Here is a 16,750-nt window from a genome sequence, read left to right on the forward strand (position 1 = left end):
GGTCTGGGTAGAGAGAATTCCCTTGTAAATGATGAAACTGTCTTCATGAGAGCAAAATACGTCTTGTTTGCATGTATGTATGTGGATATATGTATAAACACATATGTATAAACATATGTATAAATGCATGTCCATCTATATACTTATCTCTATGTGTCTACGTCTGTATCGATCTTCTATTCTGTGTGTGTGCATGCATGTGCACAAGTGTGCGCGTTTGGGCATCCACATAAGAGTCCCTCCCCTCCCCAGTTCCTACTCCAGGACACAAGACAACAGACAGAAGGTGGCACATGGGAAATTCCAACTAGATAAAAAGAAAAAAAATACTAGGAAGGTGCTCAGAGACTGGAACAGGAGCCTGAAGAGGTGGGATCGGCATCCTTGCAGATACTTGAAGTCAGCTGGACAAGTTCCTCCGCATCCTGATCTAATGGGACCAGCTTTGAGCAGGTGTTGGACCAGAGACCTCCCGAGGTCCCTTCCCGTCTGCATGGCTCTGTCACGCCAGGGTCTGTCTTTACCGCCAGTTTTTCATTGTTGCTCTCCTCCCACCCACCCCAGGCTACATGATGCAGCACCTACAGCTCCAGCTTGTGGGGCGTGCTGCACCCTCTGCCCCAGCAGCTCTCCTATTTGGGGAGGTGCCGTAGCCACTTCGTGCAGTGCGGGCAGTGCCACTCACTGCAGTCACTGGTGTGTTGCGGCGCTTTGCTCTGTGCTGCGCAGGAGGCCTCAGACTCATTGCAACGCACGAGGTTCACAGGGGAGCTGTTCTGCACAGCGCAAGGAGCACTCTGCTATTCTGCAGCTCTCTCCAACACCCCTGGTGACAGCAGTGAGTCTGTCACCGCCATCAGCAGCAGGCTGAGCTGCACCTCTCTGCAGCACTTGCAGTTACATTAACACAACTGTCTGTAGGGTGCATTGTGTACTGGCTCTGGGACTGATCTAACGCAACAACAAAAAAAGCCAAAAACCAAGTAACTTCCAAGAAGCTGAAAGCTTCAGTTCTCCAGTCCAGGCTACGGGCAGTCGATGAACAAGCGTGTGGCCAGAGTGGGGGTGCTTTGCACGCAGAGCTCAGGTTGGCAACGGCGTGCACAGGGCGGGGGGAGGATGATGGGTTAAGAACACAATAAACTAATGCTGTCACTGGGGCAGGACATGCCAAAACGCAGTGTCAGCTAGAAATGCCAAGTGAGAATAAGGGGGTTCTTGGACCCTAAAATAAAATTTAACTCCTTTCAATGTCACTGGCCCGACCCTGGAGCTCTGGACATTTTTCAGAGTGCTGTGCTTAATCTTGTACTGCTGCACTCTGCTAGGTTGCAGTGGCACAGACCCCTCATGTGGACACATTTATAGTGACAGAGCACTGCTTATTGCTGCACAATTGCTTTATCCTGCCTCCCCCTGCCCTCCCCCCCCACCCCAGCTGGGCCAGTTGTACATGCATCCGTTCACGTGTAGGAGCTATTGCAATTGCTGCAAATGGCATGTTACCCCCTTTTGCAGCCATGCGGCATAGAGAAGTTACCATTCTCTGCCTCAGACCAACCTAGACCCGAGGAGAGAGAAGCAGGGAATACCTGAGCTGTGGTTCGCAGGTGCAGGCAGCTCTGCCACTGCATGTTGAAGGGAAGAGCCAGCTCCCCTGAGGACAGCTGGGGTCAGCTGCCAGAGGACACCTACCTCCCCTGATCCAGAGTGAATGCCAGCAGATGTTGCTACCTAAGCAGGCCAAACCCACGCTGGGGATGCTGTGAGCAACACCAGGCCAGGCAGTTCCTGAGGCCACTTTCTCCCTTCTAGGTCAGTGGTGCAGGGGACAGAGGCAGAAAGTGTCCTGCCGTGGCTGCAGGAATACAGCTGTGCTCTGCTGCCCCAGCAGGTGCTGAGAAATCCAGGCCATGAAAGGATCCTGCAGAACTTCTCGGGAACATCTCCGTGGAAAGAAGCACCCACCTGGGACGTCCAGGAGCAGAGCTTTGTGCTAGCAGTTGCTCTGCTCTGAGCGGTGGCTGTCCCCACACGGGCCAGCCGGAGCCAGCAGCCGCAGGGCAGGGAGAGCCACCAACCAGTGCCCTGAGGCTACAGGGCTCTGCAGGAGGAGTCAACTATGCAGGCTGAGCATGGGGTCCACACTCCAGGTTAAGAGAATGCACCTGCCAAAGAGGGAAGGGCCATGGGGAGGGAGCACTCCCCCCCCCGGCAGCATGGAGATGGGCCAGCTCTTGCTGTGGCATCAGGGAAGGCACCCAGGAAGGTGAAGTTGGCTCTGCCTTTCGGGGATGTTGTTCACTCTTACAAGCTGTGCCTCCCAGGAAAACAGCTAACTGGACCCTGCGTGACCCAAACTCCGTATCAAACCTAAGAGCAATCGGCATCCCAGCGGCACCTTGTCCCACACCCTTCAAGAGAGCCTTCTCCCTGCCCAGGAACCTCTGGTGGGATTGCAATGGGTGTTGTTACTACAGCACAGATGCATGAGCTCCCCGGCCCCATGGGCTGGGCTGGCTGATGTTCGTGAAACCAGCGACAGAGGTTTTCATGGCTGGACACCTAGTTAGCGGTGGAATCACATGGTCCTCTGCACTGTTGACTCAGGACTGTACATGCAGCTGTGCCCCATGCAAAACTGGATCTTCATCAGGTTCTGGGGTTGGGTTCAGTCATCTGAGATACCCCTGGCTTCAGAAGCAGCATCTCATGCAATAGCTCTCAAGAGCAGACTATTCCAGTCTGGATGGCCTAGATGTGAGCCCCTGCTCAGGAAGTGTGAAATCCCTCTCCCGCATCAGAGCAGTGAGACCCAGCAGCTGCTCCAGGCTGGGGCAAGGAGACACAGCGTCGGTGCCAGCAGTGCCTGGTCCACCCTGGCCCTGCTCACTGCTGCAGAGCCTCAGCAGCGTGGTAAGAGAAGCAGCAGCTGGTACTGGTGAGACAGGCTGAGGTTTCCAAGGAAGGGCAAGACCCTCACCTTCCCCTCAGCCCAGCCATGGGACAGGCAGCCCTGGCAGCCAGCACTGCCCCGGGATTCAGTGGCAATAAGTCACCTGAGCTGCAGGAGGATTTCCCCGTTCATTCCCCATGGGCTGGGGTGTGCTCCTCGGGGCTGAGGGAGGAAGAAAGGCTTCAAGGCAGGACTCTTCTAGCAGGCAGCGCAGCCCTGAAGAGCTGTAGGGCATTGCGTCACTGGGCCTCAGATGTGTTGGTGGCATATGGGACTGAGCGTGCGCAGAGCTGGCACAGGGCGCCGGGGCAGCCCTGGGGACAGCAGGCAGGCATCCTGCCTGCATCGGGCAGGGGCCAAGGGGGCTCTGGGCACGAACTTCTCCTCACCCCACGACCAGCAAAGGCCAAGTCCTGGCATGAGGCCCATGGGACAGGCAGGGCTTTTCCTTCAGGGAGGGTGGCAATCTGCCATCGTGCGGAGTGGATCTCCTGGGGAGGGTCGCTCCTGCCCCAGGGCCTGGGGCACCAGGGATGCCGGCTGTCCCGGGGCAGGGCAGGGGATGCAGCCGTGTCGGGGGTTCGGGGGCAGCGCACATGTCCCTCCCTCCCCAGGGGAGCGCTGCTGGCCTCGGGCAGGCTGCGGCGGCAGGGGCTGTGGGGGGCGAGGACGGACGGCCCCGGCCCCGACCCCCGGCCCCGGCCCGCCCACCGACACGCTGGCGGGAGGGCGGACCCGGGGATGCCTCCGGGCGCTTCCCAGCCCCTCCCCTTCTCTGCCCCCTCCCGTGTCTCAGCACCGGCACCGGACCGGGCCCGATGGAGCCCGCAAGGCGACTGCTGCTGCTCCCCGCGCAGCTGCCGGGTCCGCGGGCCCCGGTACCGGCACCGGCCGAGGGACGGGCGAGCCCCAGAGCCTCCCGCCGTCCCCGGCCGCACGCCCTCCCCGGCCTCCGCGGCCGCCCCTCGGGGTCGGCGCCGCCGCCCGCTGCCCCTGCCCGTCTCTGCCCCTGCCCCCGTCTCTATTCCTGCCCCGTCTCTGCTCCCGCCGGGCCGGGGGCCGCGGGGCGCTGCTGGCCGCAGCCGCCCGTCCCTGCAGCGCGGCCGGGCGGGCAGCACCGCGGAAGAAGGTCGCCTCGCTCCATAGAAAATAATTTATTGAAATCACAGCTATACATGGGCAGGCGCCCCCGGGCAGCGCGGCCCCGGCCCCGGCCCGGCGCGGCTGGCGGCCGGGGCCCGTGGGGGCCAGGCGGCCCGCGCTCCCCGCGGCACGGACAGACGGACACGCTGCCGTATGTACAGAGTTTACACGGAATAAATAAGGGACATGTACAGAGGAGGGCGAGCGGGCGCCCGGGCCGCGCCCCCGCCGCGTCGGGCCCCCCCGCTGCCGGCGGCCCGCCCGCCCCAGGGTCCGGGAGCCCCGACGGCGCTCAGGGCCGGGCGCCCTGCTCGATCTGCTGGTGCTGGCTGCGCACGGCGAAGCGGTTGACGTGCACCGGGATGGGCACCACGATCTTGGGGTTGCGGACGGGCTCGCCCGAGCGGTTGCTCACGTTGCCCGCCTTGATGCGTTTCCACTTGGCGCGGCGGTTCTGGAACCAGATCTTCACCTGCACCTCGCTCAGCTTCAGGGCGTGCGCGATCTGCGAGCGCTCCGTCAGGCTCAGGTACTTCTTGCAGTGGAACTCCTTCTCCAGCTCCAGCAGCTGCTCGCTGGTGAAGGCCGTGCGCCGCCGGCGGCTCTTGCCGGCCCCGGAGCCCGGCGGGGCCTGCTCGGCCGCGGGGCCGCCCTTGCCCTTGCCCTTGGCGCCCAGCGCGGCGGCGGCCGCCCCGTCCAGGAAGGGCTCCTCCTCGCTGTCGCCCGCCGAGCTCTCCTCCTCCCGCTCGCTGCACGGCGTCGCCGCCGACTTCACCTCCAGCTTCTCCTCGTCCGAGCTGTACGCCTTCCCGTCTGCGGGGCACACAGCGTCAGCGCCCGCCGGGGCGGCCCGCCGCCCCCCGCCCCGCCCGAGGGTCCCCCACGGAGCCCCCGGAGCCGCGGCCTCGGCGCCCCGCGAGGCTCCCCCCGCCCCCCCGGCAGCCCCTCCGCGGCGGGGGGGCGCTCGGCTGCAGCTCCTCCCGCAGCCCCGGGGCCGCCCGCGCTGCCTCCCGCGGGAGAAGCTGCTTCCCCGGCACCGGCTGCGCGCTCGGCCCCGCTGCGGGCAGCGGGCGCCCGGACAGCTGGCAGCGCCGGCTGCTGTTGTCCCAGACCCCAGCGGTCTGCTCCGCACTGCCCGCAGCCTGGCCGGCTCTGTGGGGCAGCACCCACAAACCCGGCGCGTCTGCAGACACCCTGGGGTATGAGCCACCACAGCAGCTGCCGCCGTCCCCAGCCCACAACCCAGCTGTAGCAGCATCTCTGCCTCATTCCTGCAGAGCACACCGCAGCCCTTCCAGGGCATCCGGAAAGAAAGTCTGTACCTTGCCCCTCAGCTCAGCCCTCCCTCTGTCCCGTCCCACTGCATCAGTCCATCGATGCTGTTCACCCAGAAAGAAGCCAGCCAAGAGGAGCTGGAGGACTGTCCTGGAAACACAGCAGCCTGAGCCAGTTCCAGCCCAGCAAACCTCTATGCAGGGCTCTGCAGGACATGGGGTGTCCTGCTGCCAGCTCTCCCTCCCTAACCCCAGGATGCACTACAGCAGAGTTGCACAGCCAGGGAGCAAGGGGCTTAGGCAGCTGATGCTCAGGGCTTAGCTCCCCCCACCAGTCTGTGCAGAGGGGCAGGCTAGAGGCTGCCAACATTGTTCAACAGACAGGACCTCATCCCAGGCCACCCAGACAGGAGGCAGCACTTGAACCACTGCAGACACCTCTGTTACTTTGCCTGCAAGGATATTGATAGGGTTAAGGGGTATGAATGCTATTCTTTCCAGCTTCTTGTGTCCCAAACTGCTGCCTGAATGATTAAACAGCCGTGGAGCAAGGGAGGACACGGGTGGGAGACAGTGAGGAGGAAAGAGGCGCCAGTCACTTCCTTGGTAGAAGGGCTCAAACAAAGGCCTCACAGGAGATCGAGCAAGAAGATGCTCCTGGCCAGACGTCACGGAGGGAGAGGACCCACAGTTATGCACGAGCAGATGAAGAAGCTTTTCTGTCATGCTGAGACTAGAAAAGACCACCAAACTCTCCAAGTCTGACCCAAGAGCAGGAATCGCTGCTGGAAGGAGCTGGAAATGAAGCACTGCCACTCTCAATATAATCCTACATGCAAAAGAAGAAGCAGCAGCTCTCCAAGCTTCTAAGCAGTGTCCAGGTACTGGCACGTGCACCCTGGGCCACTGGATCTCCGGACAGCTCACCTCACCTCACCTCACCTCACCTCAGTGGGAAAGGTAGAACAGCCCACAGATGCCTGAAGGTTGCAAATATACGGGCAGCAACTGCAAGAAACTGCTTGAGCCCAGGAGCCGTTCTTAGGAGTCTGGCTGCTGTGGAGCTCCCACATCCCTTGCCGGTCCTGCAGCAAGTCTGTGGCTTCCTGAGAGTGGGTGGGTGGCTTTGGAGATCTGGAATCATCTGCCTGCTCTTCCTGCTTCATACAGCGGGAAAGAAACACCTCCATCTCTATTCTGCTGCAGAAGAACAGACAGTAACCAGGGTCAGGGGCGGGGGGAGAAATCTCCCATATGCACGGGGGTATAGTAAAGACCCAGAGAATTTGTTCTTGTGGGGCTGAGGATTAGCAGCAGGTGGCATGGAGCACTTTGGCTGCCAATGCAGTCTCGTGCAAGCACTTTGCCGAAGAAAAGCAGAGCTTTCATTTCTGTGTGCCACCTCTGTCTGTTGGAGCACAAGGCCTGACAAGGTAAGAGAGCTCTTATGAGGATGTCAGTGTCTTCACCAAGAGTACTCATAGGTCCTGCCCTGACTCTGCCCTTCCCCAGCGATGGAGGACGGCATCCCAGCAGCCACACTATCGAACAGTGCTGATCTGGCAGTTTGCTCTTGAAGGCCCAGACTGGGCCCCAAGAGACTAGAAGAAGGCTGAGCTATCAACTGCAACACGACACTTTGTAAAACAGGTACTATCTCTGGATACACTCCTCTTAACCAGACCCCGAATTTTAAATGGTCTCTAGCAGACTAACATAACTCACATTTGTGTCTTATACAAGGGCTGGGTTTGCAGTAAGAACTAGATGACGATAGTGGCTAAACCAGAGGTTTTCACAAAGACAATTGGCATTTTGGTCTGTTAGTCACCTAGTATGTCCCCATCGAGGAAGTAATGGAGGCAGGGGAACCCACCCATTTGGTGGGAGGGTATACTGAGACTTTCATAGGCCTTTGAACGGGAAGTGAAGCTGTCATGAAGCAAAGTATTGTGACTTTGAAAAATCAACAAGAAGGCAGTGGACGAAGAATAGGATTGACCCATTGCTTTGCTCTTCACAAAGTCCCAGCTGTTCATTGATCTTACTATGGATATGGTAAGCATGGTGAGGAGAGTTGGGTGTCACAGGTGACAGTTATTCAAGCAGGATCAGGGGGACCCGGATCAAGAATGGGTGTTGTGACAGCCAGAAGAGCCCTGTGTTGGTAAGCACACGAGCTCTTTGTTATGTTCATAGGGAACAACATGAAACTTCACCCGGTCCCTGACTGAATGTGCAGTTCCTGCATCAACCCAAGAGAGGGTCTCGGACCACTGCCTGCATCTCGATGGAGAACCTCTACAGCTCAGGAACAAACGTGCCCTCAGGAGAGGTGTGGAGAGCTGGGGGTGTGAGTACCTTTATGCTGGGGGTCATACTCTTTGTTGCAGCTGTAGCAACAAATCAAACTCCAAGCTTTGCTGCTTCTTACCACCAATTTCCCTACATGCCTCTCCCCTCTCAAGAAGTGTGACAACAGCTGGAAGCAAGATTGAAACAGTAGATGCAGAGAGAGGCCCTAAAATAGAGCATTGATTCCTTTAGCTGATCCAGCAAGCAACTGATCTTGTCTCCATAGACACCTGCACGATGGAGATACTAATGGAGCCGAGGGACAGAAATAGTCACTTTAGGGCATAATTCACTTGATGTCAGCAAAACAGACAAAAGGCGGCATTTCTTCTTCACGGGGTTCTTCTACAGATGGGAGATCTGTGGAACACCTTGCCCCAGGATGTGGCTGATGCCAAGTTTATCTCTCCTTTCTGGTGGACTCCAGCGGAGACTAGATAAGGTCACAGAAAAGGAATTGGTCAAAGGTTACTAAATATACAGAAACAACACCTGGCTCAGGAAGCCCCTAAAGTGCAGGTGGTTGGATGCTAGGGAAGCATTATTTTAGAAAGTATGGCACAGGTTGTGCTCTCTTACTCTTCTCCAGACAATTGCTTTTGGTCAAGGCCACAGATAGGATGCTAGTACAAACTGCGTTATAGATAGTTTTTGATGCCTCCTGTTGATACGAATCATCTTTCTCTTCCTTAATTGTGGAAAAAGCCCACAGCAACCATCCTGGCTTTTATCTGAGATGGCTGGTAAAACAAACCCTATTGTCCATCTCCAAGGGCCTTGGCTGGTACAGTCAGGAGAAACATTAGGTAAAGAAGAAGGTGGGCACATTTGGCCTGACAAATCCTCTTGGGCCTGGGCAGAGCAGCTCACAGAGTCAGGTCCACATGGGCACGTGCTTGTGCAGAAAGACAAGCATCCTTCACGGCTCCAGGGCAAGCACAATACTAAGAGACAGCTAATAGGCAGCAGCGAATGAACAGCGGTAGCAAGACCTATTTCCTTCCATCATATGAGCCAGTCACAACAGGACAAGTCTTAGAGATTTCTCGATATCAGAAATGGCCTCTATCTGGAAGGAGAAGACATGTTGGGCTTAGCTGTGGAGGAGCCATGGAGGGAGCTCAAGCACAATGCAGTTCATTTCCCCATAGACTGGGAAGATGTGGTCATACAGACAGCTACTTTTGGCCAGGGCAGTTCTGTCCCCGAGGAGACTTTCACAACAAAAGTGAGATCACACTGGGCTTTTGACTCAGCACAGCGGCCTGGGAGCACCAAAGCCCCAATAACCCACAAAGGCAGTGGGGAGGCAAAACGCCCCAGTTGTCTTGCTGAGGGATGAGGTTCAAGGGGTACCTGAGTGAGGGAAACAATCTTCTGAGGGAAGAACAAGGCAGGGCAAGGAAAAGACCCGAGCTTACCCAGGAGAGGTTAAAGGGAGGATGATGAACAAACAGCCAAGCACTGCAAGAAGCAGCAGAGACTGCTCAGCACGCACCCATGCCAGGAAGCCTGTGAGACAAAGGTGGATCTCACTGGTGACCAGGGGACACAGCTCTCGGGACAGGTCACGTCAGCGAAAGCCAGCAGTTGGTTTGTCTCAGTCTCGCTGCAGAAGGGACACCTCAAGCCCTGTGCTGCAGGAGCTGAGGTGGAAGAGAGCAAGAGCTGGAGCTGGCTGAGAAATACAGAGCAACAAGTCACCGAGGCTGATGCCTGCACACTCAGGGGAGCAGCTGCGGCTCACAAAGGCGAGGGCCCCGCGGCCCCGCCACGGCAGCGGGAGCCGCCCCCGGCAGCACCGAGCGGGGTCCTGGGAGTGGAGCCGCTGCCTGCCCACGCCGTCGGGCAAAGCCGGTGCCGAGGCCGCGGGCACAGCAGCGCGGGGCGGCGGACCGAGACGAAGGGGAGCGGGGCGGCCGCCTGGGCGCGGGAGCTGCCCCGCGCGGCGCGGGCTCGGGAGGGGCTCGGCGCGCCGGGAGCCGCAGCACGACGACGCCGGGAGGGCGGCGGGGCCCGGCACGAGGCGGGCTGCGGGCGAGCGAGGGAGCCCCCAGCCCCGCGGTCCGCCCGGGACGCGGCACCGTGCCGGGGACAAGGCGCAGCCCCGCGCCGCAGCTGCACGGACCGGAACCGGGACCGGGACGGGCAGGAAGGGCTGCGCGCAGTCCGGCGGCCCGGGACGGCGCGGCGCCCCGCTGCCCTCCGCCTCGCTCGCCCCGGGCCGGGTGCCAGGACCTCGGAGAGCTCCGCGCCGCCGGGCCGGCCTCGGCTCCGGGGGCCCGCGTCGCTCCCGTCCCGCCGGGCGGTCCGTGCCCCGCCGGGGCGGTCGCCCCGACCGGCGGCTCTCGAGGCTCTCCCGCCCCGCGGCCCGGGTGCGGCGAGCGGAGTTTGTCTCCCACCCGCGAAAGTTGCGGGCTCTGCGGAGCCGGCCCGGAACGGAGGGGAACCGGCCCGGCCCGACGGGACAGAGCGGGAGCGCGGCCGCGGGCCGGTCCCGCCGCCACGGCCCATCGCGGCCCCGCCGTCCTGCCCGCCGCGCCCCGGTCCCCAGCGCCCCCGGCTTCGCGGCTCCTGTCCTGGCGAGCTCGGGGGCCCGCGGTGCCGCCCGCCCACAGCCGCCGCTGGGGCGGCGGGGAGAGCCCGGACAGGGGCCGGACGGGCGGCGCTGCCCGCCGCGGGGCCCCTCGGGGCCGCGGGAGTCCCGGGCGAGGCGGGCCGGCCCTCGCCGCAGACGAGTTGCTCTCCACCGCGCGGGGCTGGCCCACGCCGCTCTTACCTGCCAGGCCGGGGAAGGGGTCCGGGAAGTGCAGCGGCGGCTCGGGCGGCCCCTTGTCGCGCCCCGGGGTCAGCTCCTCCGCCTCCAGGCCCTCGGCGCCCCGCCGGCAGCCGGCGTCGGGGTTGGCGCGCGGCGGGGGCAGCTCCTGCGGTGGGTAGAAGCCGTCGGGGGGCTCGGAGAAGCTGGGCAGGGCCGTGGTGAGCGCCACCATGGAGGGCACGGCCTGGCCCAGGCTGGCGCAGAAGGTGTTGGTGAGGCGGCCGGCGAAGGAGGCCAGCGGCGCCAGCGGCGGCAGCCCCGACTGCAGGGGCGCGTGGGACAGCGCCTGCGGCAGCACCAGCGGCCGGTACGGCATGAACATGGGGTACCCGGTGTAGAGCAGGTGCCCGGAGCGCGGCGGCGGCGTCCCGATGAGCGAGTCGATGGAGAAGGCGGTCCCCTGGCCGCTGGGTCTCTGCATGGCGAGCGGGCGCCGCCGGCTCAGCCGGCACCAACTTTCCGGCGAGCTCGGGCCGCCGCCAACTCGCCGCGCCGCCGCCGCCGCCGCCGCCGCCGCCGCCGGGCCCCGCCGCTGCCGCGGCCCCGGCCCCGGCCCGCGCCCGCCGCCTCCCGTGGGCTCCGAGCCCGGCGAGAGCTGCCGCCCGCCCGCCCGCTCGCTGGCTCGGCGCGGCGGAGTGGAGGCGCGCTCGGAGCCGCCCGCCCGCCCGCCCCGCCGCGGGGGGGCCGGGCCGGGCCGCGGAGGGGAGGGGAGGGGAGGCGGGCGGGGGTGTCGCCCTCTGCTCTCATCCATCTTCCGCACATCACGGTCGAGTTCCTCCTTCAGCGCCCGCTCCGGCGGGGCAAGGCTCCCGCTCCCCCCGGCGCGGCCGGCCCCTGGGAAGGCGCCTCCCCCTCCCGCCTCATCAGCTGTTATTAATGGTGATTGATGATTAGCAATTACGGGGCCAGCACAAGGGCGCTTTTGTGGGGACGGGACGGGGCCGTGCCGCTCGGCACATCCTTCCTCGGGCCGCCCCCGGGCCCGGGACGACGGACGGGGTGAGCCGGGCCCGCTCCGCCCCGGCCCCACCGCCTCCCGCAGCCGGCCTGGGCCGACGCTCCTGACGGCTCCCGACGGCCGAGCCCGGCGGGGAGCAGCCCAGGACCGCCGGCGCCGGGCGGGCTCGAGCGCCCCGACGGACCGGCCCTCGCCGGGCACCGACCGGGCCCGGCAGCCGGGCGCGGCCCCGCCGCTTCGGGGCCACCGTCCTATGCCAGAAGACCGCCCGCCACCGTCCCGGGCGCGGGGGGGGCCGCCGGGCAGGGTCCGACCTGCCCCCTTCCAGGCCCCGGAGCCGGCGCCCCGGAGCCCCGGCGGCGGGCTCGGAGCGGGGTCTCCGTGGGACGGGCGGGCGAGGGCGCTGCCGGGCCGCTCGGAGACGCGCTCGGGCCAGAGTGGGAACGGGGGGCTGGGGCCCGAGCGGGGAACAAGGCTTCCCCGGCCCCCCTTGCCGCTCTCCCGCGGCCTCGGCGCCGTGCACCGCGAGGGGCTCCCGGTGCCCGGCTCCGTCGGGGCAGGACCAGGCAGGCGGTGCGGAGACCCGGCTGAGGGGGCCGCAGCCCGGGGCGCCGGGGGAGCGCCTGCCCGGGCGGCTGCAGCCTGCCCGGACCTGTCCGCCACCGGGGCGTCCCGAGGCCGGCCGCAGCCGGGGTTCGCTAACCTGCCCGCGGCGCGCTGCGGCTGCACAAAGCCCCTGCGCTCTGCCCCTCCCACCTGCGCACTCGTCGTGTGTCAGACATGTACCCCGGACTGGCTGCGGTGGGCCCTTCTGCACATCACTCAAGCTACAGAGCAAGCGAGACCCGTGCAAGCCGAATGCTCCTGAACTGCGAGAGCTGCACAGCTCTGCCTTGCCCTGCTGCCTGTCCTGGGGAGCGTGTCCTGGCCCCGTGTGGGGAGCCCCCACGCTAAAATGGAGCACTTCTCCCCCCCAGCTCGGCACTTACGTTGTGCTCCTCTCTACAGGGAGATGCTCACTGGGCCCGTAATATGCTGAACAGCAAGCAAACTAAAGCCATCCTTCAGAACAGCATCAGCATCAGGATTCCCATGTAAAGGACTCAGAAGCTGAAAAATGCCAGAGCTGAAGTCGTGTCTAAACTCACTCTGCTGTGGCACAGCTACATGCCCGACCTTCAGCTCTCACCGAGGTGTGGTCCTCCTCTCAGCACCCCTGTGTGTTCCTGCCTGCACTCACCCTTTGACCAGGGATGCAGCACCTCTGGCTGCTTAGCTACTCAGGCTCCCTGGTGGCCTGATATCTATCTGATATCTATCTGATATCTATCTGATATTCACATTGATATCTATGTGAATACACAGAATTCTGCACCACCACCCTGTCCTGCTGTGTCCCCAAGGAGCTCTGGGGCACCACTTTGCTGCAGCCTTGAATCATGTGTTTTGTGTGGGACATGACAGTCCAGCCATGGCGCTGGATACTTGAATCCTGTGTGGAGCATGTAAATGAGGCCCACCAGGCGGACAGTGTGGTACGCAGCCTTCCTCCACTAAACAGGCACAATCTGTATCCCCAGGGTCCAGCTATGACATCGGTACCAAGGGCCTGCACAGAACCTCCTCTTTCTTTCGTGTCTTTTATACCTTTCTCATGGTACATCCTTGCAGTCTCAAGGAAATACCCCGCCACGGCGAGAGCTGCCCTACTCCCAGCCAGGGAGACAGAGGTGTGGAGAAGTCAACGTTAAAATAATCATCCCGACTGTCATGGTTTAAACTGGCAGGCAGCCAAATACCACGCAGCCACTCGCTCACTCCCCCCGCCAGCGGGACGGGGAGAGAATCGGAAGGGTAAGAGTGAGAAAAACTTGTGAGTTGAGATAAAGACAGTTTAACAGAACAGAAAAGGGAAAAAAAAAAAAATAATGATGATGATGATGATAGAATATACAAAATGAGTGATGCACAATGCAGTTGCTCACCACCCGCGCTGACAATAACCAAGTAGCGACCCCTACTTCCTGGAACACGCCTACCATTCATATACTGAGCATGATGTCACATGGTATGGAATACCCTGCTGGCCAGCTGGGCTAGCCGTCCTGGCTATGTTCCCTCCCAATGCTTGGTCGTTGGTTTTTTGTTTTTGTGTTTTTGTTTTTTTTTTTTAAGCTGAATGTCCTTGACTAGCAGGGTACTTAGCAACAACTGAAAACATCAGTGTGTTATCACCATTCTTCTCATACTAAATCCAAAACACAGCGCTAGGAAGAAATTTAACTTTATCCCAGCTGAAACCAGGACACTGACTCAAATATTGAATCATGCAACTGAGGCCCGGCAAGAGGGATCCCTCTCACCACTCTGATGCGGACACCTCCTTGGCTCACCAAGGAAGAGATGTGGGTGTTTGCAGGGCACAGGCCATTCAGCCTCTAGTCTAGGATGAGGGCCCAGATTTCAGGCTGGGAAGGAGGCTGGCAGTGACTAGCATTTGGATGAATCCCACCTTGGGAATCAGCTGTGACACGATAAGGCACGTGCTCAAGGTCTGCATCCATGTTCTATCTGTCCTTGGCCCAGCTCTCCTGCCTCATCCACCAAATGTCTCTGTGGAAAGGAACCTTCAGGTTGGAGTCACCTTCATGCACACAGCTTGGTTCATTCCACTGCTATGAAAGCACATTAGACCATGGACAAAATGAAAGCATAGCCATGTGTCAGTTACTGGATCTCAAGACCTGTACTCAACAGGGTCCAAATCAAGGCTATGCAAGCAACTTCCTAAGTCCGGAGCAATTGCAATTTGATCAGTTGTTCAATGAACTTTTTATATGTAACCTTCAACCCACACCTCACATCCTCATATAAGTTAGCAAGATATTTGAGAGCAACAGGAAACTGCTATTTTCAGTGACCTTGCTGGGGACACTGAGAAAGCTGGGGAATGAACTGCAGCTCCACAAGGAAGGATGACTGCCTATGCCCAAAGCAGCAGGTCCTTCCTGAAGCCAAAAACACAAGCTCCCATACTGACCCCTGCAAGTCTCTACGTTTGTCTCCAAGATTAAAGTTCTGCTTACCTGATCATACACTTGCATTACTTGCAGCCCTGTCTTTCTTCAAACACTGAATCTCAGTTCGATGCCAGGAGCAGAAGGGGCAGGCTGCTCCAATAGGGAAGGGAAGCCAGGAAGCAAGAGTTGCAGCAAGGCAGACAGGGCAGTGGCTTCACTGGCAAGGGTGCAGTCCCACAGGACTGAAGGAAGGTGAGCAGAGCTGATCTGGTGACAGTAACCAGGGTCACAAATTGTCCAGTGATCACCCAGAAAGTCCCACTCTCCAAGTGGTGAGGCAGGTCCAAGGCCAAGCCAGAAAGTCAAATCAGTGGGTCGGGATCATTGTCAGCATCAGGGAGGTACAAGATCAAGTGCACCTCCAGCTTAGGTCAGGCAGAGACTAAGGGTGAGAGCCTGAGCTTAAAAGCAGCTCCTCAGCCTAAGAGGGGCAGGCTGCTGCTCAGGTTCCCCAAGGACAGGCAGCTGCATCATCTAGTTGGCCCTGACCCCAGAGAGACAAACCCCCAGGAGGAGAGGAATGTACTCAGGGCCCTGGCAACATACTCCACTCTGGTTTACTTTGTCTCATGAGACTTTGCGGTAAAATAAGGTAGAAATTAATTTGCCAAATAGTAAAACAAAGATCCAGAGAAGAAAAGGTTGAAGGACTGGGAAAAAAAAGGGTAGCAAGCAAAATAAAGCAAATATTGTACTATTGTACCCTAGTGCATACATTGAACAAGACAGAGACTGAGAGCTCCCACATCCACCATCCCGGCAGAGTGAGCCAAACGGGAAGGGTGAGGGTCCAGGTTGCACATGATAACTCTACCACCCCTTAGACCTCCAGGGGCTTTCCCAATTTCTGTATCCTATATCTAATCTTCCACAGTTTCTCACTGTCTGGTGGAAATGCAGTTTCCATGGCTTCCACTTGAGGCTCAGACCTCCGCTGTTCAGAACGCTCCCTGGGCGTTTCTCCCTCCCCACACGCCTTCTCTGCGGGGAGCCACTCTACTCCATTTTACTGGGCTCCATCCCCCACTCGCAAGTAGCTGGTCTGTTCCTTTAACATACACCCTCCTGAAGATCCACCGTCCAACACACCAGGTACATGAGAAATATTAATTGCATGCGCAATTTGTAAAGCCCCTGGTCTCACTGCACTCTCAGCTGTTGACAGAGACCTCTCAGGACCTTGCTGGATGCGTTAGCAGACACTGAGATAAAAAAGAGTCTCAGGAGGAGACCTGCTCTCTCCCTTCTGTTTTGGGGTTGCTGGGTTGCTGCTCCATGTTTATCAGCCTCAGCACTTGGCCCTGAGTCTCACCGGGCTGGGCCCCGAGTGCTGAATTCAAGTCCAGTCTCTGCAAGCAGTGCCCTTAAGCAAGCCCAGCCCAGCCCATCCCACCTCCTCCAGCACGGCCCTCCTTCCTCAGTCTGCCTTTGCTTCCCACCCCTCTTCTTGTCCTTTTCCGCATTAGAACTGCTGAAGGTTCTTCCTCCTCTTCTTCTCTGTTCCTTGCTGCAGACATGAGCATGGAAAAGTCAGTTTGCCTGCATTTCTGGAGTCAGTAGGCAAGACTGGAAGTGACCTGCTCAACACCTGACACTGGACCCAGTGTCTATGCTGAAGATGATACATGACCTGTCTGGTCAGCTCAGAGGGTCTAGTATAACTGCTCAGCATAGGCAGAGGCTTCCTGGAGAAAACTATCAGCCTCTAAAAATGTCCTTGCTTGGTACAGGCAAAATGGGATCCTCAGAGGCTGGTAATTTAGGAAAAGTTGATCCCGAGCTACTGGGCAGAAGAAGAAACATCCTGGCCAGCTCTCCTTCCTGCACTGTAAGCTGTTGCTCCAAAGTGGGGAGTCTGGAGCGCGTTCCTGGTACACAGGCTGTTGGCTAAGTAGAGGCCAATTAATTTTTGCTGTAGCTGTAACGGGAAAAGTTCAGTCTGAGACAAGCACACAGCATGGCAAACCACAACAGCAACAGTTAAAGTTTAATAACTGACTGGCAAATGAAAGCAGGTCTTTCTAATGGAAACTGCTATGCAACCTTAACTTTATGCCTCCACCTGCTCCACTTAGAAGCTCTACACAGAATCTAGCACAACAGGACTAAATCTAGTCACGGCCTCTAGGCATTCCTGCAATATAGCTACTAAACATATTAAAAGCA

The 16,750-nt window shown here is 59.7% G+C and overlaps 2 protein-coding genes across 3 annotated transcripts in view; both read right to left on the minus strand.

Annotated features, from left to right (window-relative positions):
• Positions 1 to 4,951, minus strand: part of CDK5 (cyclin dependent kinase 5) — a 228,042-nt gene extending 223,091 nt beyond the window's left edge. For both annotated transcript variants that reach the window (XM_075144496.1, XM_075144495.1), the window contains exon 1: positions 4,947 to 4,951. The gene's annotated coding sequence lies outside the window, so the exon portion shown is untranslated. The remainder of the gene's footprint in view (positions 1 to 4,946) is intronic.
• GBX1 (gastrulation brain homeobox 1) lies at positions 4,096 to 11,297 on the minus strand. The gene is given in 4 exon segments (XM_075144494.1): positions 4,096 to 4,912; positions 10,508 to 11,128; positions 11,131 to 11,212; positions 11,214 to 11,297. Coding segments are annotated over 4 exon segments (1,308 nt in total). The 3' UTR covers positions 4,096 to 4,391.
• Between the last annotated feature and the right edge of the window lie 5,453 nt (positions 11,298 to 16,750).

The sequence above is a fragment of the Calonectris borealis genome, chromosome 2 (assembly GCF_964195595.1).
Source record: "Calonectris borealis chromosome 2, bCalBor7.hap1.2, whole genome shotgun sequence".
Classification (NCBI taxonomy): Eukaryota; Metazoa; Chordata; class Aves; order Procellariiformes; family Procellariidae; genus Calonectris; species Calonectris borealis.